Source organism: Saccoglossus kowalevskii, chromosome 1 (assembly GCF_978046115.1).
Source record: "Saccoglossus kowalevskii chromosome 1, keSacKowa6.1, whole genome shotgun sequence".
NCBI lineage: Eukaryota > Metazoa > Hemichordata > Enteropneusta > Harrimaniidae > Saccoglossus > Saccoglossus kowalevskii.
The window spans coordinates 6,984,421-7,010,597 of NC_140641.1; the positions used below are offsets into that span (position 1 = coordinate 6,984,421).

At 35.1% G+C, this 26,177-nt stretch overlaps 1 protein-coding gene across 5 annotated transcripts in view; it reads left to right on the forward strand.

The window, feature by feature from the left end:
* Positions 1–16,646, forward strand: part of LOC100369640 (mitogen-activated protein kinase kinase kinase kinase 4-like) — a 56,000-nt gene extending 39,354 nt beyond the window's left edge. The window contains exons 12-28 of one of the 5 annotated variants that reach the window (XM_085498613.1): positions 155–411; positions 962–1,087; positions 6,021–6,136; positions 6,349–6,500; positions 6,687–6,745; positions 7,132–7,406; positions 7,740–7,886; positions 10,589–10,823; positions 11,065–11,130; positions 11,835–11,912; positions 12,118–12,185; positions 12,658–12,831; positions 12,915–13,064; positions 13,644–13,725; positions 13,874–13,954; positions 14,337–14,479; positions 15,193–16,646. In XM_085498613.1, coding sequence (XP_085354739.1) covers positions 155–411; positions 962–1,087; positions 6,021–6,136; positions 6,349–6,500; positions 6,687–6,745; positions 7,132–7,406; positions 7,740–7,886; positions 10,589–10,823; positions 11,065–11,130; positions 11,835–11,912; positions 12,118–12,185; positions 12,658–12,831; positions 12,915–13,064; positions 13,644–13,725; positions 13,874–13,954; positions 14,337–14,479; positions 15,193–15,285 — 2,302 coding nt within the window. In that variant the 3' untranslated portion in view covers positions 15,286–16,646. The remainder of the gene's footprint in view (positions 1–154; positions 412–961; positions 1,088–6,020; positions 6,137–6,348; positions 6,501–6,686; positions 6,746–7,131; positions 7,407–7,739; positions 7,887–10,588; positions 10,824–11,064; positions 11,131–11,834; positions 11,913–12,117; positions 12,186–12,657; positions 12,832–12,914; positions 13,065–13,643; positions 13,726–13,873; positions 13,955–14,336; positions 14,480–15,192) is intronic. The other 4 variants (XM_085498618.1, XM_006823371.3, XM_085498630.1 and 1 more) reach the window with 4 other exon arrangements.
* Positions 16,647–26,177: the final 9,531 nt, after the last annotated feature.

The following is a 26,177-nucleotide window of genomic DNA, read 5'->3' on the forward strand; positions in this document are numbered from 1 at the left end:
TTTGACCCCAATGACCTCATTACAAACTACAACCTGACGTTGTAGTTTTAAACTAATGTTTCACGTTGCAACATTTTAACACAAACTGTTATTGATAGTTATGTACAGTTATGTACTTCTGTCTACATAGCTTAAGTATAATGTTTTGTTGCAGTTCTATTGTACAGGCTCCTGGAGAGTCTACATTGAGGAAAAATTTTCAGATGTTACAAGCACAAGAAGCCAGAGCCAGACGCTTACAAGATGGTCCCAGTGCCTCTAAATATGTTCCCCCCATGCAGCTCCGACCTATCCCAATACAGCCACCAATTCGACCTCCACAGCAACCACAGCTCCAACAGCCACCTAGGGTACAGCAATATCATCCACAGCCACAGCCACAGCGAGACATTAGAGTTGCTCAGTCTGTCGGTAAGTTAACTGTTTCCTCCACTTTTGCTGTACTGCAATAATGTTATAGTGGCTATATGTGTATGCATTCTTGTACTTTGGTGTGGTAGCTATGTGTGTTCTAATTGTGTGTCAGTGACTGGTTAGCTGGATGTATGCAAGGTTTTTGTGTCTCTACAATAATAAGTAAATCTTTTATTTCCAGCTACCAACAGCCTTTGTATTGCCAGATTACCAGGCCTGGTATTTTCCTAGCTAAATATTGTGTAATCCAATAATTTCTTTGCAGTTTCACATGATGTTACTGTGTGTGTGTGTTTGTGTGTGTGTGTGTGTGTGTGTGTGTTTTCACTCATGTTGATTTACCACTTCATTTCTATTCATTCACTATTCATCTGAGCATGTGCAGTGAGCTATAAATGGCCATACAATACTGGCTCACTGCATGTGCTCAGACCGGGAGCTCCCTAACTCATTGATCATATTAACATCACATGACCATGTACTCGCCAATCAGATTGAATTTAGTCATAGCATAGTCATCAATTGTGTGTACATTTAACATACACAGAAAACAGCTGTACTCCACCTCAGGTCGTTCGTCTTGTCCAAGTTGAGGCACCCAGAGCCTGCCCTCTAGTAGTAACTCAGGCGACTGGTAAGTTGCAGAGAATAGACACTGGGAATCTTCAAATATGTCAGTGGTTGTATTTATAAAGTTATATTTTTTATTGTCTGTCTCAATTTGAGGTATTTTCCTGAGTCATTAAATTCTCTGTTATCTGCCGTGTATGTCTATGGTTTGGGGCAAACACAATCAGTTACCCCTAGAGTCACAGATAAACATTGACAACTGTTATTATACTTTGTCATAGGAAGGTGACTCACAACCTCTCTGTTATACTACAAATTAGAATCCTATTACAGGTAGCAATAACCACATTACTGCCTGATTAGCTGCAGCTAACGACAACCATATAATTTATGCTTATGTGATCTGATGACCTGAGACATAAGAAAAGAATGGGCATGACAGAGAATTTAATCATTCTGATCTAAAGATGGCTGCTTAAGTGTACTAATGCATGATTAATCTAAACTCTAACATAAAGTTTTCTTTATGAGAAGCACATCTGTCTAATTGTCAAGTTACATTTAACAAAAATAATTAATACATGTAGAATGTTTTCTATTGCCATGTAGGTCTCCAGTCTGGTTGACCATGGCTGTGTTGGTCTCCAGTCTGATTGACCATGGCTGCGTTGGTCTCCAGTCTGGTTGACCATTGCTGTTTTGGTCTCCAGTCTGGTTGACCATGGCTGTGTTGGTCTCCAGTCTGGTTGAACATGGCTGTGTTGGTCTCCAGTCTGGTTGACCGTAGCTGTGATGGTCTTCAGTCTGGTTGACCATGGCTAAGTTGGTCTCCAGTCTGGTTGAACATGGCTGTGTTGGTCTCCAGTCTGGTTGACCGTAGCTGTGATGGTCTTCAGTCTGGTTGACCATGGCTAAGTTGGTCTCTAGTCTGGTTGACAATGGCTGTGTTGGTCTCCAGTCTGGTTGACCATGGCTGTGTTGGTCTCCAGTCTGGTTGACCATGGCTGTGTTGGTCTCCAGTCTGGTTGACCATGGCTGTGTTGGTCTCCAGTCTGGTTGACCATGGCTGTGTTGGTCTCCAGTCTGGTTGACCATGGCTGCGTTGGTCTTCAGTCTGGTTGACCATGGCTGCGTTGGTCTCCAGTCTGGTTGACTATGGCTGTGCTGGTCTTCAGTCTGGTTGACCATGGCTGTGCTGGTCTTCAGTCTGGTTGACCATGGCTGTGTGGATCTTCAGTCTGGTTGACCATGGCTGTGTTGGTCTTCAGTCTGGTTGACCATGGCTGTGTTGGTCTTCAGTCTGGTTGACCATGGCTGTGTTGGTCTTCAGTCTGGTTGACCATGGCTGTGATGGTCTTCAGTCTGGTTGACCATGGCTGTGTTGGTCATCATTCCAGATGTTCATTGCAATGTTAATTATTAGCTGTCAGCCTATATGAACAAACATTCTATATTTTTCAGTGAAAGACATTGTTAATTTTGTTTATTTCTGAGCATATAAAATTCTTGGTCATAAGTCAACATGATTTATCCAGAGAGTTCCAAAAAACTGGCACTGGCTCAGACACAATATATACGAGAAAAGTTTTCTTTGTATTGACCACAATCAGAGTGCAGCCATCTGTCCACACCTGTATTTCAGACTTGTCTGGACTGATCACAAACTTCACACATAAACTTCTCCCATTCAAGATTCAGATTTTCACAGCTACAAGATGTCACTTTGCATTGAAATTTGTATTTTGCAAAACTAAAATGGGTTCTCAGTATAGTGCATGTATCTTGATTTATGTTGCATTTCTAATAGAGATGTAGATCCCAACACGGAGCATGTGAATGCTAGCTGGTAATCACACTGTAGATCCCAACATGGAGCATGTGAATGCTAAATGGTAATCACACTGTAGATCCCAACATGGAGCATGTGAATGCTAACTGGTAATTAAAATGTAGATCCCAACATGGAGCATGTGAATGCTAGCTGGTAATCACAATGTAGATCCCAACATGGAGCATGTGAATGCTAGCTGGTAATCACACTGTAGATCCCAACATGGAGCATGTGAATGCTTGCTGGTAATCACAATGTAGATTCCAACATGGAGCATCTGAATGCTAACTGGTAATCACAATGTAGATCCCAACATGGAGCATGTGAATGCTAACTGGTAATTAAAATGTAGATCCCAACATGGAGCATGTGAATGCTAACTGGTAATCAAAATGTAGATCCCAACTAGGAGCATGTGAATGCTAACTGGTAATCACAATGTAGATCCCAACATGGAGCATGTGAATGCTAACTGGTAATCAAAATGTAGATCCCAACTAGGAGCATGTGAATGCTAACTGGTAATCACAATGTAGATCCCAACATGGAGCATGCGAATGCTAACTGGTAATTAAAATGTAGATCCCAACATGGAGCATGTGAATGCTTGCTGGTAATCACAATGTAGATTCCAACAAAGAGCATGTGAATGCTAACTGGTAATCACAATGTAGATCCCAACGAGGAGCATGTGAATGCTAACTGGTAATCAACATGTAGATCTCAACATGGAGCATGTGAATGCTTGCTGATAATCACAGTGTAGATTCCAACAAGGAGCATGTGAATGCTTGCTGGTAATCACAATGTAGATTCCAACATGGAGCATGTGAATGCTAAATGGTAATCACAGTGTAGATCCCAACATGGAGCATGTGAATGCTAACTGGTAATCACAATGTAGATCCCAACGAGGAGCATGTGAATGCTAACTGGTAATCAACATGTAGATCTCAACATGGAGCATGTGAATGCTTGCTGATAATCACAGTGTAGATTCCAACAAGGAGCATGTGAATGCTTGCTGGTAATCACAATGTAGATTCCAACATGGAGCATGTGAATGCTAAATGGTAATCACAGTGTAGATCCCAACATGGAGCATGTGAATGCTAGCTGGTAATCACAATGTAGATTCCAACATGGAGCATGTGAATGCTTGCTGGTAATCACAGTGTAGATCCCAACATGGAGCATGTGAATGCTTGCTGGTAATCACAATGTAGATTCCAACATGGAGCATGTGAATGCTTGCTGGTAATCACAATGTAGATCCCAACATGGAGCATGTGAATGCTAAATGGTAATCACAATGTAGATCCCAACATGGAGCATGTGAATGCTAAATGGTAATCACAGTGTAGATCCCAACATGGAGCATGTGAATGCTAAATGGTAATCACAATGTAGATCCCAACATGGAGCATGTGAATGCTAAATGGTAATCACAGTGTAGATCCCAACATGGAGCATGTGAATGCTTGCTGGTAATCACAATGTAGATTCCAACATGGAGCATGTGAATGCTAAATGGTAATCACAGTGTAGATCCCAACATGGAGCATGTGAATGCTTGCTGGTAATCACAATGTAGATTCCAACATGGAGCATGTGAATGCTAAATGGTAATCACAGTGTAGATTCCAACAAGGAGCATGTGAATGCTTGCTGGTAATCACAATGTAGATCCCAACATGAAGCATGTGAATGCTAGCACTCTTATATGTACCAGTGTGTCGTAAAGCACATTCAATGTAGACTTATTTCCCACTGATCATAACCGTGAATGAGTAACAACTAATATAACTGATAAGAATTACTACAAATTTAACAAAATAGGAATATAGAAGTAAAACATTACTGGTAGCACAGTATTAGCAAAGCATTGCCACGGTTTGGGTGAATTAATCTCTTCAATTTTCTGACAATGCTTGCTGTGTTGTGGGTGAGCTCTGGAGTCGCTGTAAAAGCTATATGCTGCCCTCTCGCCATTTTCTTGACTTGATATTTATGTCCTTACATTTATCACTCATACTTGATATTTATGTTCTTACATTTATCACTCATACTTCATATTTATGTCCTTACATTTATCACTCATACTTGATATTTATGTCCTTACATTTATCACTCATACTTGATATTTATGTCCTTACATTTATCACTCATACTTCATATTTATGTCCTTACATTTATCACTCATACTTCATATTTATGTTCTTACATTTATCACTCATACTTGATATTTATGTCCTTACATTTATCACTCATACTTGATATTTATGTTCTTACATTTATCACTCATACTTGATATTTATGTCCTTACATTTATCACTCATACTTCATATTTATGTCCTTACATTTATCACTCATACTTGATATTTATGTCCTTACATTTATCACTCATACTTGATATTTATGTCCTTACATTTATCACTCATACTTGATATTTATGTCCTTACATTTATCACTCATACTTGATATTTATGTCCTTACATTTATCACTCATACTTGATATTTATGTCCTTACATTTATCACTCATACTTCATATTTATGTTCTTACATTTATCACTCATACTTGATATTTATGTCCTTACATTTATCACTCATACTTCATATTTATGTTCTTACATTTATCCCTCATACTTGATATTTATGTTCTTACATTTATCACTCATACTTCATATTTATGTCCTTACATTTATCACTCATACTTCATATTTATGTCCTTACATTTATCACTCATACTTCATATTTATGTCCTTACATTTATCACTCATACTTGATATTTATGTTCTTACATTTATCACTCATACTTGATATTTATGTCCTTACATTTATCACTCATACTTGATATTTATGTCCTTACATTTATCACTCATACTTGATATTTATGTCCTTACATTTATCACTCATACTTGATATAACCAGCTGTATCTTTCTTCAGATGTATCTTATTGTATCTGTCTCTTCGTATGGTGCTGTTGCTATGGTTACAGTTTTCTTGTGATGTTGGAGAATATAACCTTAGCTAAACACACTGAGTGAAACTTTCCTTTCAAAATAGTGAGATTTAATTTTATTCTCAACACAACGTTATATTCTCCATCATTTTCTTTTACCCTCTCTTTCAGTTACAGTGTTAATGTTGTGCACATCATTATTTGATTTCACCAAACTTGTGATCTTTCTACCCTTCTGTAGCACCCTTACAAGCTCGTTACAGCCAAGCTATTGAAACTCCTAAACCAGAAATGGCAATACAGCCGAACAGACCCAGGTCTCCACCTCCATACAGACCACCTCCAAGAAACCCACAGGTATTTTGCTAAATGTTCATTGTTGTTTCATTCCTAGAACTCAAATTTATATGTTGAATGCAGTCACAATTTGAAGTGATGTCATGTGAATAATATTCTCAGCTCATATTGGTCTACCATCTTGTTTCATGCAGATTTCAGCAGTGATGTGTTATATACAATGGAATTGTTTTCAAATAAACAAGATGTAATATTTATTTATTTTTTTGAAGGATCTGGTTGCCCTGGCAGCGCAATTGAGTGCAATGGGAGGAGGTGGCCCTATAGCGGATGATGATGAAGATGATGATGAAGATGATGATGGTGGTGAGGATGGTAGCCAAGGTGATGGTACAATATTAGCATCTGAAATCCCAAAACCACTGTAAGTATCTCTGGGAAACAGTATTGTTGTGTTATTTCAGGTTCTGGATTTGCAAGATTAATTTTTTGAAAAACTTTTATACTTTTCCCTGTGATCCCCTTTGATAAGACATAAATGATTATATGTGTTTTGTCTGCTTTACTTGAAACTTATTATTCTCCTCACATATTGTGTTTTTATTGATAGACTCCTTCCGCAGCAACCATATGATGATGACACTATGCACACATTTGTAGTTCATGATGGTGAGTGTTCGTTTATTTGTTTAGTCAGTACTTAAAAGATTGTTGATCCATGTAACCCACTCATACTATCATTTCCTGTCAGCTGTAATCACAAATGACAGCACAACTCAAGCATACACATGTATTAGGAAGAATACATCAGTTGTCCCATATGAACCGCCACTCATTGCGACAAGAACTGGATTTTTTGCATGTACTGAGAATAGGAATTGAAATATTCTCATCATCCGTAATATTCTATATTGATTTTCTCGCAAGAGAAGTAATTAATAGTATGAAATAGAAAATGACGGTGTGAGACGGCTCTTTTCAAATACAGACATAACAGTTATTCATTTGGGGACATTGCTATCTGCTAAGAAGGTTCTCTACTATTTGTCTTTCAGAGCATGACATATTGAATACCAGCAGTGCCAGTACAGAGAGCTCAACAAGCTTTGCCAGACAAGAATCTGATGCAGCACCATTGAGGAGAAATACACCGCCGATAGCAGATGCACCTCCATTGCCACCAAGAACTACTTCTAATAGAACACCACCAATACCAAAACATGCAGTAAACAAGTCTACACCACCCTCGTCACAAAGTCATACCCCACCTAGACAAATTACGCCCCCACAGACAGAAACAAGGAATGAAGAGTCTCCAAGCAACAGAAGGGTAAGTGGAATTGGGGGTTTCACACTCTAGTATTCCAGGGTATCTTAAAGTATTTTATGTTTGGGGTTTCACATCCAAGTATTCCAGGGTATCTTAAAGTATTTTATGTTTGGGGTTTCACATCCTAGTATTCCAGGGTATCTTAAAGTATTTTATGTTTGGGGTTTCACATCCTAGTATTCCAGGGTATCTTAAAGTATTTTATGTTTGGGGTTTCATACTCTAGTATTTAGGGTATCTTAAAGTATTTTATGTTTGGGGTTTCACATCCTAGTATTCCAGGATAGCTTGAATTACAAGATACAAAATGTTACACTTATATTGTTTTTACAGGCCAGGCCATCTGCACTTGTCATCAATAATTCCAGAAATAGTGATGTGATGCCGGACCTGTTACCACAGCAACAGTCTCCAACAGACTACTATGGAGCAGGCTATGCACAGCCACCACAAGAAAAAGCTGCCTCCTCTGAGGTACCGGTAACTATCTAGTTGGGTTTACATCTTTTTCGTAATAATGTTAAGTACCTTATTTTCACCTTGAATTTGTTTTTACTATTTTCGCTGAAGTCATCAGTGGAAATAAAATCTAGTTTAATTCCCATTTTCCTATATTTTACATTCAACTAATCCAAAATAAATGTAAATTAATACAAAACAATCCAAATTGCCTTTTCAGCAAAATTGAATTTCAGCTAAAATAACGTTTTTTTATAGTAAATGACTACAATATGATGTGCAAAAATTGAATGACAATGCTAATATGCTAATTCATTTGGATAACTACAACAAATGTGTCTATTCTCTAGAAATGGCTGGATATGAGGCAGCATTTAATTTTGTTTACTGTATTCTTTAGTGAGAGGAAATTCAGTGTGTGTTATTTGTTATTCAGTAGCCTAGTAATCAGTGTGTTTACCAGACTAAGGTGTCCAAATTGATTTCATAATTTATAATTATAAGTAAGTGTTAAAATCAATTGAAACACAATGTTTAGCATGTGCTATCAAGTGTAATCAGGTTTTTAATTGAATAAATTGCATACAAACGTTTCTTTATTCGGTACTACTGTACAAGCATTTAATTTCACTATTTTGATGTTTTGAGCATATTCACTGTCTTTTGATTTCACGAATTTGTCAAGAAAACAATTATTTAGTTTTAGTTTCATTAATATTTTAGGTTCATGTAGATTTGATTCAGTGGATTTATCAGTGAAAATAATTAAATTAAAACCCAGTGAATAATTAATGCATTTACAGTATCAAAGTAATCTAAAATATTCAGCTTTGGTGATTTAGGCAGAGTGAAATGTTTGAAAAATTACGCCCAAATTAGAGATTTTACAGTAATGTTGCTTATCATTCCAGGATGACACACTGAAATTATATTGGCGATCCGCTCCGCTAGGATTGCCCTTATAATCACTTTTGTCGTTTTGTGTGTGTGTCTGTGTGTGTACATTTCCAGTGTTTTCACGTATGATTTCTTCTGTGATTTTTTTGGCTTGGCCGATTTCGTTCAAACTTGGCAGGTAGGTCACACCTTCACCCTAGTTATTAGGAAAAATCTGGAAAAAAATTTTGGCCCACCGTTGCCATAGCAACAGCCAAAAAATTGATTTTTGGATAGCTTCGTGCCAAATGTATCTCCTCCTACAAATTTGGGATAAAACACTTCAGACATAGCTCATTCTACTCAGCTTGAGTGTGGGCACAAAGTTACTATTTTAATTTTTGATATCTGTTTTCATTATCGAGAAATTTGACCCCAAAGTTGGGGTAAACTTTTCACCAGCAACGGCTTTTAACTCCTCTGTGATTTTTTCGGCTTGGCTGGTTTTGTTCATACTTCACAGGTAGGTCGTGCCGTCACTAATTGGAAAATAATCCTGGCCCACCACTGCCATTGCAACATCCAAAAACTGATTTTTGAATACTTTTGCCCCAAATGTATTACCTCCTACCAGTTTTGTACACAGTCAGCTGGCATCGGTGTCGCTGGGTGTATATGATAAAGGGAAGTTGTGCAACCAAATTTGCCGAGTTCGCAGTTTTTCGCCAATAAAAAAATAACTAAACTAAAATAATAAAGACATTATTATCCATCAATAATCCGCCCAAAACAGGAACATTTCTACTAATTCTTGTGGTTTTTCGACGTTTTTCGAAAAACTTCGATTAGGCTGCGAAAGTAGAACATTCCGGAGGGGGCGAAACGGAAGAGCCAAATTTATCGTGTAAAAATAGAACGCGTATTTTGACCTCTATGCGGTCGTTGCCAAAGAGCCCTGCGTCCATCGCCTGGCGATGCTCTTCCGTTTTACCAGTTGCGTTATTTTGACTAAAATTTGGGCAGTACTGTCAGTCACGAAAATTGATGAATAAATTAATACACATAAAATATGAATCACGGGCTAATTCAATTGTCACCCAACACTCCACTGCTAAACAATATGTGGCGAGATAGTAGCGTACTGTATATTTGACCCAGATTTGACAAGCGTGGTACAGTTTTTTGCGCGTGTCCGTAATAACGCGCACAAAGGATTGTGGGACAGAGTCCTTTATTTGCTGGCATTCTTGACTTTTGACTGCAGTTCTTTTTTTATATTTTAGAGTAAATGCTTCTGATATGCTCTTAGGTTGCTTAATATCCGTCTGAAATTCTGGACTGTGGTCATATTTTTCGATTAGGAGTTGTATATTTAAATAACTCACCGTGACTAGTGTTTTGCATTATGAAGTATATTATTATTTACCATTTCGCTTTCCAGCATACGCTTCATTCTAGAAAAAGCTATCGCAAAACGGTTGGAAATAGTAAATGTATAAACAGCAGAATACGTCCTAGCACAGTCACTCTACTAGGAGAGTGACTGTGGTCCTAGTAATAAACTAAGTGACTTCTAAAGACTGAATGGTGTTTGCGAACTTCGTATTAGTTATAAACCGACGTTAGCTTCACGTTTATGTCACACCATGGAAACAGCCAAAAACATGTTGCTTGTTTCTGAGCGGAGCGGATCGCCAACCAGCCTACCGGCTTGTTTAAATTGTTTACCCCCAATTTGTCCAATAAAACCAACATATTTTTGACTTTATTATTGACGATGCTGGTCGGGCAACCATTACTTTTCTGTATTTCCATATTAACTGTTTCTTGTTTCATATCGTCCATAGTATCGCCAAGCAGTCAGCAGTCCCAAGTCTCAACTACCACATAAGATGTCTTTCAGTGCATATGGATTTGGTGCTAAGACACCGAGTCCCACAACGACATCACCCCCTGCAAAGAAAGGAGCAAATATCAGTGTAAATGTTAAACCTATCACGCAAGAAAGTATCAATGACATGCCAGAAATCAGAAAGTACCGCAAGAGATTCAATTCTGAAATACTTTGTGCAGCACTCTGGGGTATGTCTTTATACTACGTAGTTATCTTGAGAATACTTTGTGCAGCACTCTGGGGTATGTCTTTCTACTACGTAGTTATCTTGAGAATACTTTGTGCAGCACTTTGGGATATGTCTTTATACTACGTAGTTATCTTGAGAATACCCTAAATTACACTGCAGGTGTCTTGCAATCCCGTATAGTCATCGTCAGTACTGTCAGTCTTTATTGAAATATTGTATTTAATATTTTATTTTACTAGGTGTTAATTTAATGGTTGGCACCGATGCTGGTCTTATGTTACTTGATCGAAGTGGACAGGGTAAAGGTAAGCATTATCTTGTTCATTTCATTAAATGTTACTATGGCTACGAATTCATTTTGTACACCTAGTTAATTGGCTGACTGTATAGCTGTGTTGCAAGTAATGTTGCTTTCAGGAAGCCAGTAGATTGTTAGCTCAGCTGTCGACTTTGTGGAGTGGAGCTTATCATAGATTGTCCGTCGTCTATGTCAACTTTTTACTTCTTGGACTTCTTCTTGAAAAAAACTACAATTTTTATTGCTTTGATACTTGGTGTATATGTACCTTTGGCAAACCTATCTTAGATTTATTCATTTCATTATGATATCTTCAATTCTCTAATTTTGATGAATATTTTGAAAATCGCAAGTCTGATTTGATACTATACTTATAGGTACCTCAGGTAGACCTCTCTCAGATTTGTTCATTTTTCGATATCTTCAATTCTTTAATTGAAATGTGCATTGCTAACAGCGGAGCTATCTCAGCTGAGAAGCTGCTTGTTTCCAGATTTGGAGGCAACATTGCTAACGGAACAGCTGTTAGTCAGTCAGTCAGCTGATAATATTGCTGACTGGGTGTATGGACAAAATATGCAGCCATAATAATTAAATGGTTGGCACTTTATGCTGGTCTTGTTACTTAAACAAAGTGGACTGGGTAAAGATTAAGCATCAGCTTATTCATTGAGTGTTATTTTACTGTTTAATCTGTTTGTTTGTTTGTAGTTTATTCTCTTATATCAAGAAGGCGTTTCCAGCAGATGGATGTGTTAGAAGGGCAGAATATTTTGGTTACTATTTCAGGTTTGTTTGTTAATTCAGAACTCAGTTCACCCTATAGGGTATTCTATGAGAATGGACAAGTGCCATGGCCATGTATGTTGTCAGAATGACGTAGCTATTCAATGCTATGCTATGCTGTATTTCAGCTTAGTTTGGAATACAAATAGTTTTTCGTTTTTAGGATCATGTTGGCAACTTACGATTTATTTATTTATTCATTCTCCAGGTAAAAAGAACAAACTGCGAGTATATTACCTGTCATGGCTTAAACAAAAGATACTGAAAAGTGAAGATGTAAGTATCTATTGTCAATATCTCAGCAACTAATGGTAACTATGGCAATACTGACACCTCCAAAATGTTGTATTGAGGATGTCATGAATTCTTATTATTTATCTTTATTTTTATTTTTATTTGTGTATGTGTTTTTGTGATGTGGCAGAATTTAGATAGACATGTGGGGGCTAAGATAGCAGAGTAGGTAGCGATGAAGTGTGGTTGGTGATGTTGGCAGTTTTCAGTGAATGGTACTGAGGCAAGGTACTGCAGAGAATTAGCCGAACTGGTGGTTAGTAAAGATAGATGCTAGTCAATCTTTGAGTATGGTCAATGCCATTAGGGATAGCCTGTTTTTGAAGGTAAACTGGCAGAGTTGTTCTAGTGATTATTGTTTGCTGTGTATTTTGTATGGTGTCCTACTGATCTGTGATAGCGTTCTGTGGCAGAGAATGAAAGTAATGAGTTGTTATTATTCTTCTATCTCTAGACTTTACAAGAGAAAAAGAAGCCAAGTTATGTTTCTGTAGGTGACCTGGAAGGATGTGTTCATTACAAAGTTGTGCGATACGAGAGAATTAAATTCCTTGTGATAGCACTGAAAGATAGGATAGAAATCTATGCATGGGCTCCTAAACCTTATCACAAGTTTATGGCATTTAAGGTGAGTACACAAGATGTTTTTGAGGTTTCTTATTTCATTATGTTTCTTTCTTGTCTTTTACGATGTTTTCCCTGTTTTTGTAGTCTTTCAGTGACCTGACACATAAACCATTGATTGTTGACCTCACTATAGAAGTTGGAAGTCGACTTAAAGTAGTATATGGATCCAGTGCTGGATTTCATGCCATTGATCTGGATTCAGGACTTGTTCTTGACCTTTACACCCCAACACATGTAAGTACTTGGTTGAAATTTAAACTGAAACTGACATGATGTGTGAGTGAGATCTCTGGGTTTGTTACATCCATGTCACTTGTGGACCTCAGATTTCTTACAGAAATCATTTGTGCTCACTCTATGAAATACCTCACATCACTTCATGTATACCATGGAATCATTGTATCTTTCTCTTACTGATTAGACTATGTACTATGGTTTACTGTTGGAATCATAGTGTATTTGTCAATGTTTTCAGTTGATTGTTTTGTATTCTTGGACTTGTAAAATTTCCCTTGAATAAAATTATGAAATCGTTAGGTAGAAGAAATAACAAAACCAGACCATATTTTATTCAAACCTGGCCTATGATTTTATAGTTATCAAGACCGCCATGAAATGTGTCCTATTTGATTGTTATGTTTTTTATGCATATTCATGAGGATTTGATTGTTTTGCTTATACAGATTACAGTATTGTATATCATTGACACATTTGGCGGTATTCAACTGTTTTTTTCTAACCATTTAACTACGACAGGATATCAATACACATCGAAAAAACATCCTAATTGTGTGATTGATTTCTATCTTACAGCAACTTTATAAAAGTATTGTTCCACACTGTATTGTAATCTTGCCAAATACCCAGGGTCTTCACCTTCTATTGTGTTATGACAGTAAGTGTACATTTATTCCATAATACATGCGGTTCTTACTTGGTTTACAACCAATCTCATTTGTAGATGTAGTAATTACAGCATTGTTGACTTGCAGCGTTGCTAATGAACTACATTAAATTATTGTTATATTTTCTTCAAATTGCAGATGAGGGTGTTTTTATTGATACTTATGGTAAAGCATACAAAGACGTCATACTACAATGGGCAGAATTGCCAACATCTGTTGGTAAGTTCAATGCATTGCTGTCTCATAGGGTGGTGAAGCTTGGGTGAAACCCTTCCATTTGTTCTTGTGTCTTTCCCAATGCATTGCTGTCTCATAGGGTGGTGAAGCTTGGGTGAAACCCTTCCATTTGTTCTTGTGTCTTTCCCAATGCATATATCCACTGCAAACTTTTTCACCAGTAGTAATTTATCATTTAAAGAGATTCACAAGCTTTTTGTTCTATTCCTAACCCTTATATCCCATAATAGTCACTGGATTTTAATTTAGAGCATTTAGTTTTCAGCAAAATAAGTGAGAACATAGTTTCCTTATAACATAAAATGCTGAAGTGAGGTGACTCACAAAGTGGAGGAAATTGACTGGCTAATATTTTCCATTGCAGCATATGTTGCAAGTACTGGACAGATTATGGGATGGGGAAACAAAGCCATTGAAATCAGATCAGCGGAGACCGGTCATCTGGATGGAGTATTCATGCATAAAAACAGACAAAAACTTAGGTTCTTGTGTGAAAGAAATGACAAGGTAGGATTTCTTCTATGTATGATAATACTGCGACTGTAACTATGGTTACACTAAACACCAACAACAGTCATTTCTTGTCATCCTATTGGATTCACTGTTGATAATTCCATGATGTTGTTACATTTTATATCAACTTATTGTGTCAGCAACAAGTTATTTGCCCTTGCTTGGTAACCTTTCACAACTAGATTTCACAAATGTTGGTATAATGATGGTTAATTAACATTAATGCTCAGATTTCTTGTGTGTTTTCTTGAAACTAACATGCTTTTTCTGAGTTCCATGTTTAGAAAGATGTTTTAATCAAGAATAAATAAATTTCACACAAGTGTGAAGACAGTATATGGTTTGATTCTAACACAATTCCTATACATTTCATATGTTCATTGAAATACCTGTAATTCACTCATGTCAATTTGAGCTAATGGTATTTTAATGGAAGTATGAATTGTATGAATCAAACATGATTCAAATTGACCGTCATTGAGGCTGGGTATTGAAGACGTTGACACAAGTCATTTGTTGTTACGGTTTTGTTGTCTCATAGGATCTGGGTCAGAGACAGTTATGACCCCAAATTTCTGTTGAGTAGTTAACTGTTACATGTTCCAGATGATTAATGAAGTTGAATGACATATGACCTTTGTTCTAGGGTATTCGTACCTTGGCTTATATCATCATAATGAACGAATTCTTGTTTTTCCAAATTTCAGGTTTTCTTTGCGTCCATTCGTCCTGCCAATTCTCAAGTGTATTTCTTAACACTCAATAAACATTCTGTGGGAATGGGAATCGGAACGTGGTAATCTTGAAAAAGACTTTCTGATGAGAAGATCTGATTGAGGTGCTACTGCTTCCTGGATATTTATTTGGTTTTGAACTCAATGTGATGCATGATGAGTTGAGTTAATTCTTTTGCCTTGTGACCAAAATGAGGCTTCAATACCATCGTTGAGTATAAATAGCTCATTCATCTTGAGCTGAACTTGTGGACAATGCTTATGACAATAAGTTTATGGATGGTCACATGATGCATGATTAATGCTGTGGAACATTGAGGGATGGGGTAACAGTTGACAGCCAGTATTGCCTTTGATTCAAAGTCAGACAAATTGTTTAAATTGTTTTTGATCTTTTTTTGAGACGGAGGGGGGGGAGGTGTTTTAATAAACAAATGTTACATGTAAATATGTATGTTTAATTAAGTTGCTTAGAGACATAGTAGCAATGCTCATGACAAGGTGTAAAGGGCAGACCACATGGCATTGGTCTTTATAAGTTATAAGAATGTACAGCGTTTCTGTATTTATTGTGAACATAACTTGAAAATATCTCAAGAAGTACACTTGTTAGAGAAAAAAAATATGGAGATGGGTTGGGGGAGGGGTTTCAGTTGAGACTAAAGTTCAGTGATGGATTGTTGACAGGTGATTGTCACTGCAATTACCTGTGCATAACTACAGACACTTCTACCACCGTACTCCAAATCAGTGTTGTCATTTTAGAACTTCAAAGTTTTTTCAAGCTGATGTGTCACTCATATACATCCATGCAGCCAATAATGTACTACTACACATACCAAGATGGTTCCTGTGTTTTAATAACAAGTTTTGAATGGTTTGACTCACATGGGTGCAGTGTTCAGAACCTGGTCATCCAATGTGAAATATTGTTTTTAACCAATGCAATGATTTAGAGCAGGGGTTGTTAATGGTCCTGCAATTTTATAGTACCTTTTTTTTACACTTGTACCATGAATAGGAATCCTTTAACATATGTCTTGTGTCTTGTTTATTTGATGTTACAAATGTTCAGTGGCCTTTTGTGCATTACTGTTTGACGAACTGTTCTCTTTTTAACTTTGCCTTCTATTCAAATCAGTTTTGAAAACCTGGGGAGATGGTGAGTATTACGCCTCTTGGTGGCATCTGGGTTGGGGTTATAGCTGTAACCTTCTACCATACAAAGATTTGCCTTAAAATGTTTGTGTTTATTAATTTAACAAATCTCCAATTTACTGGAAAAGATACTGTCAGCAACTTGATAACAACAATTATGGAAACATTCCCGACTATGTCACTCTATTGTATCATTTCATGTATGTTTCTATGGTTACTAAATTACTGTATACAGTATTTTTAAATAAAATCAAGTCATTTTTACTAAATCTTTGTTATTCAGCATTCTTTTGTAGATACACTATCAAGTTATTTAACTACTGCATTTAGTTTATGCTCTAGACCCTCTTCAAGTTTGTTTTTTATTTATACACTTTATCATGGCTTATCACAATCATAAACAATATACACATGTATTATGAAGTTCATATAACACAAAAAAATAGAAGTATTAAAACATAAACAAAATAAAAATTAGTTCACAGAGGTGTATTTTTGACTCCCGTGTGCGAAGCACAAAAGGGAGTCTTTGCAGTTACCCTGTCTGTATGTCTGTATGTATGTATGTATGTATGTATGTCACTTTTTTTGTTCCACCGTTATCTCAAGAACCACTAATCAGATTTTGATGAAACTTGGTACATAGATGCTCTGGGATAATGCGCAGAGTTGATTAGGTTTTGGTAAAAATCTATGAATATTAATTACCTAATTTGCATGATAATTAGCTGATTTTTAACTGTTCCACTGATATATGAAGAACCATTCATTGGATTTTGATGAAACTTGGCACATGGATGCTCTGAACTAATGCGCAGATTTGATTTTTTTTGGTAAAAATCTATGAATATTAAATACCTAATTTGCATGATAATTAACTGATTTTAAGCTGTTCCATGACTGTTCCACTGATATTTGAAGAACCACTCATTGGATTTTGATGAAACTTGGCACATGGATGCTCTGATCTAATGCGCAGATTTCATTAGTTTTGGGTAAAAATCTGTTTATATTAATTACCTAATTTGCATATTGATTAATCAATTTTCGGCTTTTCCACTGATATCTCAAGTACTAATCATAACATTTCAATAAAACTTGGTACATAGATGTCATGTGAGACTGCACAGATAGTTTTTAGGGTAATATCAGTACATATTAATTACCTAATTTGCATAATTAATTAATTTTCAGCTATTGATATTTCAAGTAGTAATGAACACATTTCAATGAAACATGGTACATAGTTACTTGAGGACTGTGCAGAAACCTAATTAGTTTTTGGAGAAATATTTGTGCATATTAATCACCTTATTAGCATAATTAGTTAATTTTCAGCCCTTCACCTGATATCTCAAGTACTAATCATCACATTTCAATGAGACTTGCGACATAGATCTTCTAGGACTATGCAGAGACTTGATTAATTTTAGGATAAATTATTGTGCATATTAACTACTAATTTGCTTAATTAGTTAATTTGTCCTAAGAACCACTCATTGAATTTTAATGAAACTTTTAAAGAGTGCTCATCACATTTCAATGAACCTACATGTGTAGGACTATACACCATATTAGTTTTGGTAAATATTTATGCTTCTTAATCACCTAATTAACATAATTAATTAATTAATACTGATATCTCAAGTATTGATCATCACATTTGAATAAAACTTGGTACATAAATGCTCTAGGACAATAGACAGCCTGATTAATTTTGGGTTAAAATCTGTTAATATTAATTCTCTTAATTAGCACAATAATTAATAATTTTTTGGTTCTAATCACATTTCAATGAAACTTGGTACATAGATATTACATTACGCAGATCTTATTACTTTTACATTTCGCAGACCTTATTAGTTTTACACTTAAATGTGTTCATATTAGTTACCTTATTTGCATAATTAGTTTTCTGCATTTCCATCTATATCTCAAGTTCAAGTAATTTTTAATGTGTCTCCAATACTCTCAGCACACGGGAGTTCTTTCTAAGCTTTCTTTGATTGTTGATAAGATCACACAGGCCAGCTTTGAAATGTAAGAGCAGGAAAATCAATTGTATGATTGACATAACATGGTGTTTTGAAAACACTTTAACAAAAGAATAGGCAACATATTTTATCAACATTGTTATTTTGCCCCCAAACACAATAATTGTCTAATGTTGACTGTATCAGACCTTGGTAAAAAACAATTTGATAATCTGAGGGGATATATGTGCATAACCCATAGTAACCAATGCATTTACATAGATTTTTAAATAAACATGATCATTCCATGATAGTTTCATCAAGTGTTGCACCTAGAATAGAATCTGAATGCACACAGAGAATCAAAGTTCTGTCAACAAATACAGATTAAATGTCATCAGTTGTCATACTAGCCAATTTGTGGGCAGTGGATATCAATCATTTAAATTTAATTAACATTAATACGCATAGAATCAGCATTAACAAGGTTAGAAATCTATAACGTCATATTTATATCGATGTATTAAGTTTTCGCAAGAAGTGTCTAGGCATCAGTATACATATGAACCAGATGACAGAGCCATATCATTAATAAAGATAATAAACAAAAGTAGTCCCATAATGGATTCTTGTGGTAACTCTCTCAATCCAAAATACATTCCATAAAATTTACCAATTGTTGCTGATTTGTCGAGTATGACTTAAATCAGTTAACAACATAATCTGACAAAAAGCACAAGTTGACAACTTAATAGCATCAAAAGCTTTGGACAAATCAAGCAATTGTCAATGTCAGGACCTTTCCTTCAATAAAAAGCATACCGGGTAAGACAAACTTCGCTTTGACAGGAAGTGAAAAGAAGTGCCTCCCACCAAATAGAAGTTTTAACTAAATCACTGAGATTTGGGGGATGGTAAGAAAGATCAATGTTGTTAATGTTAACATATGCTGATTAAATAAATTTGCAATAACATCGTGTTTGGTAAAATGTCACCTCTACAATATGGCATAAGTATACTGCAGATCAGTGTTGATGTTAGTAATAGACTAAGAAAACAATCTACAAAACATGGTCAAATAAATTCATCACTGAGACAGGTGAAACAATTTATAATACAAGCTGCAGCATACAATATTACACTGATTTAACTTGCAATAATCAATGTAAAATGGCTTTTGTGTTTTTGTTTTCCATGTTAAAGTCTTGTGTTGTACCACAGATTGAATATGAATCAAATAAAATTTGAAAATTCAGAAGAGTTCATACTACACACATAAGATAACTCTTGTTGCAGGATACAAGCCTCTAATGCTTGCACTATAATTGAGATATGAAATAGATAGACATATTTTTGTCTTGTCTGTAATAATATTAATAATTATTAGTGTCCGGTCAAATTCGTCCAAAGTGCTCCTAACACTGACATGTATCTTATCAGCAAAACTGCAAGTCTTTAACATGTGCAGTCAAATAAGCCATGAACCAAAATTAGTAGTTTTCATTCTGTTGTGTAAAATGGTTTTGAATCCTGTTTTGGAATACTCACAATTCAACAATCCTGAATTTGCTTGAACACTGGGGCAACATATGTTAATAATTGTCATACAGGAAAACAGGTGTTCATTGTTATATTACAAACTTCAGAAATAACACCCTAAAACCACAACTGAATCTACAGAAATGCTTGCTATTAGCAAAAAGAACTTCTGACCCAAATATCTTGAAAATACCATAATTGTTGCATTAATTGCATTTTATTTTCACTAAATCACTCTTTCAGCAAATTTATAACATACTGTAAAATACTAAATTTTAGTTGGAATTTTTGCTGATTTTTGGCGAGTTGAATGTAAAATATAGGAAAAAAGGTATATTCACTGGATTCTATTTTCACTAAATCACTCCTTCAGCAAAATATAACATATTTTACAGTATGGCAAATATTTGTCAATGACTACTAACAAAACATGTACGATAATACAACTTTAAGGGTCAAGGTGACCAGACGTCTTGTAAGATATGAAACCTATTCATTATGTAACTTAGCATCAAAGTCTTGTCCATTTCTCTGTATTTTGTTGTGCTTTGCATTTTCAAGTGAAATTGTGAATGTGAGCACAGGATAGCATAGGCTGTCATTAGAAGGGCAATTGTTCTCCTTGTGCAATGACACAAACGCCCATATTTTGTTTTATTACCCTGGTACATGCCTTTCAGACTTTTCGTCACATATTTTACTGATTGTCAAAACCAAGCCGTGCCAGCATCTTAAATAAGTGTAGCAATGTTCTGAACAATACTTGTTTTAAACCGTGTATCCATTTTTAATGTAAATAAATGCATGTAATAAACGACCACATTAAAAATGGCCTGCAAACTGTATCCTAGCAACACATAACAACCCTAACATAAATGCTAAGTGGTGTTGAGGGCGCTCTTTACACAGCCATTACAGAATTTAATGCATTTCCCAATATGGCTTGCTTTCTTTATTTGTACACTTATACCATACATTCAAGGTTGTAGATGCTATGCTTAATTATTACAATAGAGGAAGGTTGTAGATGCTATGCTTAATTATTACAATAGAGGAAGGTTGTAGATGCTATGCTTAATTATTACAATAGAGGAAGGTTGTAGATGCTATGCTTAATTATTACAATAGAGGAAGGTTGTAGATGCTATGCTTAATTATTACAATAGAGGAAAGTTGTAGATGCTATGCTTAATTATTACAATAGAGGAAAGTTGTAGATGTTATGCTTAATTATTACAATAGAGGAAGGTTGTAGATACTATGCTTAATTATTAGAATAGAGGAAGGTTGTAGATGCTATGAGTAATTATTACAATAGAGGAAAGTTGTAGATACTATGCTTAATTATTACAATGGAGGAAAGTTGTAGATGCTATCTGCTTAATTATTACAATGGAGGAAGGTTGTAGATGCTATGCTTAATTATTACAATAGAGGAAGGTTGTAGATGCAGAGGTCACTAACCTGCAAGGTGCATAGTTCAGTGCAGTCATGTTATCAGAGTTGAACCAATTTGATTTATTTCTGAAGGGTGAAATGTCGAATATACCAGCGATTTAATGTGAGGCATTTCCTATTTATTAGGACAATGTTTGGCTTGTAATCATGATACATTCGAAAATATAGATTGTTGAGTATCATTCTATAATCATAAACATGTTATTAAATAATTGAGTGATTAATGAAAGTAAAAATCATAATTTAGATTTCAAGGTTGCTACTGTTCTAAGGTCACACTTTTTTATATTGTATATTTCTTTCATATAAACAATATCTGTGACATGTGTATATTTGTAATTTTTTCACATATCATAATTTACCCATATCATAATTTTTATTTTGAAATTAAAACCAATTTTGTGTGACCTATTTTGAGACATAGAACAACAATTCCAGTTTTGCTTTTCATTATTTAATATTCATAAATACACACTCACATAAGTTGTTTAAATATTTATTTAAAATTGATTCCTGATTTACATATGAAGAATCATTAACATTAATTGGCTCCAAATTTAATTAAGAATGTTATGAAAACATGTATTCATAATTGTAATTCATGTCAATCAAGAAATGCATTGACTAAATTGAAGAAGAAAAAATTTGCTTGATTTGTTATAATCATTTTAGAGTCTGACTTCTAATTCAAATAATATCATGTAAAATATGTCTTAATGTTAAACAAGCCATAGAGAAATAAAATGCAATTTATTTTTGCAATAAAATGATGATACATAATTAAAAAATAAAAGCTAGTGATAGAATAAACAAATCATACAGATAGGTATCTATCATTTAGCTAAATTACGTAATGTAATCTAAGATACAGACAGGTATCTATCATTTAGCTAAATTACGTAATGTTATCTAAGATACAGACAGGTATTTATCATTTATTTAAATTACGTAATGTTATCTAAGATACAGACAGGTATTTATCATTTAGCTAAATTACGTAATGTAATCTAAGATACAGACAGGTATTTATCATTTAGCTAAATTACGTAATGTAATCTAAGATACAGACAGGTATTTTATCATTTATCTAAATTACATAATGTAATCTAAGATACAGACAGGTATTTATCATTTATTTAAATTACGTAATGTTATCTAAGATACAGACAGGTATTTATCATTTATTTAAATTACGTAATGTTATCTAAGATACAGACAGGTATTTATAATTTATTTAAATTACGTAATGTTATCTAAGATACAGACAGGTATTTATCATTTATCTAAATTACGTAATGTTATCTAAGATACAGACAGGTATTTATCATTTATTTAAATTACGTAAAGTAATCTAAGATACAGACAGGTATTTTATCATTTATCTAAATTACGTAATGTTATCTAAGATACAGACAGGTATTTATCATTTATTTAAATTATGTAATGTTATCTAAGATACAGACAGGTATTTATCATTTAGCTAAATTACGTAATGTAATCTAAGATACAGACAGGTATTTTATCATTTATCTAAATTACATAATGTAATCTAAGATACAGACAGGTATTTATCATTTATTTAAATTACGTAATGTTATCTAAGATACAGACAGGTATTTATCATTTATTTAAATTACGTAATGTTATCTAAGATACAGACAGGTATTTATCATTTAGCTAAATTACGTAATGTAATCTAAGATACAGACAGGTATTTATCATTTAGCTAAATTACGTAATGTAATCTAAGATACAGACAGGTATTTTATCATTTATCTAAATTACATAATGTAATCTAAGATACAGACAGGTATTTATCATTTATTTAAATTACGTAATGTTATCTAAGATACAGACAGGTATTTATCATTTATTTAAATTACGTAATGTTATCTAAGATACAGACAGGTATTTATCATTTATTTAAATTACGTAATGTTATCTAAGATACAGACAGGTATTTATCATTTATCTAAATTACGTAATGTTATCTAAGATACAGACAGGTATTTATCATTTATCTAAATTACGTAAAGTAATCTAAGATACAGACAGGTATTTTATCATTTATCTAAATTACGTAATGTTATCTAAGATACAGACAGGTATTTATCATTTAATTAAATTACGTAATGTTATCTAAGATACAGACAGGTGTTTATCATTTAGCTAAATTACGTAAGGTAATCTAAGATACAGACAAGTATTTATCATTTATCTAAATTACGTAAGGTAATCTAAGATACAGACAGGTATTTATCATTTAGCTTAATTACGTAATGTAAACTAAGATACAGACAGGTATACATCATTTAGCTTAATTACGTAATGTAATCTAAGATACAGACAGGTATATATCATTTAGCTTCATTTGAAATATCACATAAAAACATCATTATATATAAATACTTATAACAACTGTATTAACCTGAAACAGAAAATAAATTTACATTTATATTGTCAGAATAGCTGCCTAATATTCACTCTCTCACAGCATATCAAAATATGTAGCTGTTTCCATGGTGATGAAACATATATATCCCAGAGCAATGTTGTACTGAAAAAAGTGTCTTTGAATGGGATTGAGTATTATAACTGTGAAAACATATATTTTGTTTGCCATGTGTGTTTTTACTGAAATATAAAAATATTAAAAACACAGTAAACAACGATAAAATGTATTATTCTAAAGGTCAGAAATACACATTGGATAAGAAGATTATCCAGAAAAATAAATCTAAAATTATATATCTGTAAGGCCATGTTACACAGTTCACATTATGAATACTGTCTGACTAAATAATATCAATGTAAATGTTATACAAGTATAACAAAAATTAAACAACTTCAGCAGGTCACAATAACAGATTTTTCTAATTTTATTTCAGCTATAAATGGTGTTTTTAATTTAATTGACTGGAGAAAAAAATCTAAATAGTAGACATATATTTAATAGTAACGTATTTTATTTATGTTAATTTTTTTAACATGACCTCCCCAATATTTAACTGCAATTTACCCGATTTATTATAATGTTTGTTATTTTTATGTTTCATACTGGAGAGTTATGGTGTGTTTTAATACTAGATTGAGCTATACAAGCATATACATTACTTTTATTACAATATTGATAAATATCATATATCATATTTCACACAGAAATAGTATTATTTCTGTTCTATCTAATGTCATAATCAATTTGGGAATTTTTTTGGTTGTTATTGACAATGTCTGAGGAATGAACAATGCACATTTGTATTAAGTGGTAGGCATTGAATGTGAACTGGATTGTATTAATGGCCAAGCATTGTCACTAAAACTAGGACACTAGAATATGCATCATCAAATAATTTAGTATAATAGTCATTATGTGTACAGCTGTAAGAAAATAGGCTTACTGCACTACTCTGAGTGCAACATGCTATCAGCAAGGCTCACTGCACTACTGTGATTGCAACATGCTATCAGTAAGGCTCACTGCACTACTTGGGCTGCAACATGCTATCAGCAAGGCTCACTGCACTACTGTGACTGCAACATGCTATCAACAAGGCTCACTGCACTACTCCGACTGCAAAATGCTATCAGCAAGGCTCACTGCACTACTCTGACTGCAACATGCTATCAGCAAGGCTCACTGCACTACTCTGACTGCAACATGCTATCAGCAAGGCTCACTGCACTACTCTGACTGCAACATGCTATCAGCAAGGCTCACTGCACTACTCTGACTGCAACATGCTATCAGCAAGGCTCACTGCACTACTCTGACTGCAACATGCTATCAGCGAGGCTCACTGCACTACTTGGACTGCAACATGCTATCAGCAAGGCTCACTGCACTACTCTGACTGCAACATGCTATCAGTAAGGCTCACTGCACTACTCTGACTGCAACATGCTATCAGCAAGGCTCACTGCACTACTGTGACTGCAACATGCTATCAGTAAGGCTCACTGCACTACTCTGACTGCAACATGCTATCAGCAAGGCTCACTGCACTACTGTGATTGCAACATGCTATCAGTAAGGCTCACTGCACTACTCTGACTGCAACATACTATCAGCAAGGCTCACTGCACTACTCTGACTGCAAAATGCTATCAGCAAGGCTCACTGCACTACTCTGACTGCAACATGCTATCAGTAAGGCTCACTGCACTACTCTGACTGCAACATGCTATCAGCAAGGCTCACTGCACTACTGTGACTGCAACATGCTATCAGTAAGGCTCACTGCACTACTCTGACTGCAACATGCTATCAGCAAGGCTCACTGCACTACTCTGACTGCAAAATGCTATCAGCAAGGCTCACTGCACTACTCTGACTGCAACATGCTATCAGTAAGGCTCACTGCACTACTCTGACTGCAACATGCTATCAGCAAGGCTCACTGCACTACTGTGACTGCAACATGCTATCAGTAAGGCTCACTGCACTACTCTGACTGCAACATGCTATCAGCAAGGCTCACTGCACTACTGTGACTGCAACATGCTATCAGCAAGGCTCACTGCACTACTCTGACTGCAACATGCTATCAGCAAGGCTCGCTGCACTACTCTGACTGCAACATGCTATCAGCAAGGCTCACTGCACTACTTGAACTGCAACATGCTACCAGCAAGCCTCTCTGCACTACTTGGACTGCAACATGCTATCAGCAAGGCTCACTGCACTACTCTGACTGCAACATGCTATCAGCAAGGCTCACTGCACTACTCTGACTGCAACATGCTATCAGCAAGGCTCACTGCACTACTTGAACTGCAACATGCTACCAGCAAGCCTCTCTGCACTACTTGGACTGCAACATGCTATCAGCA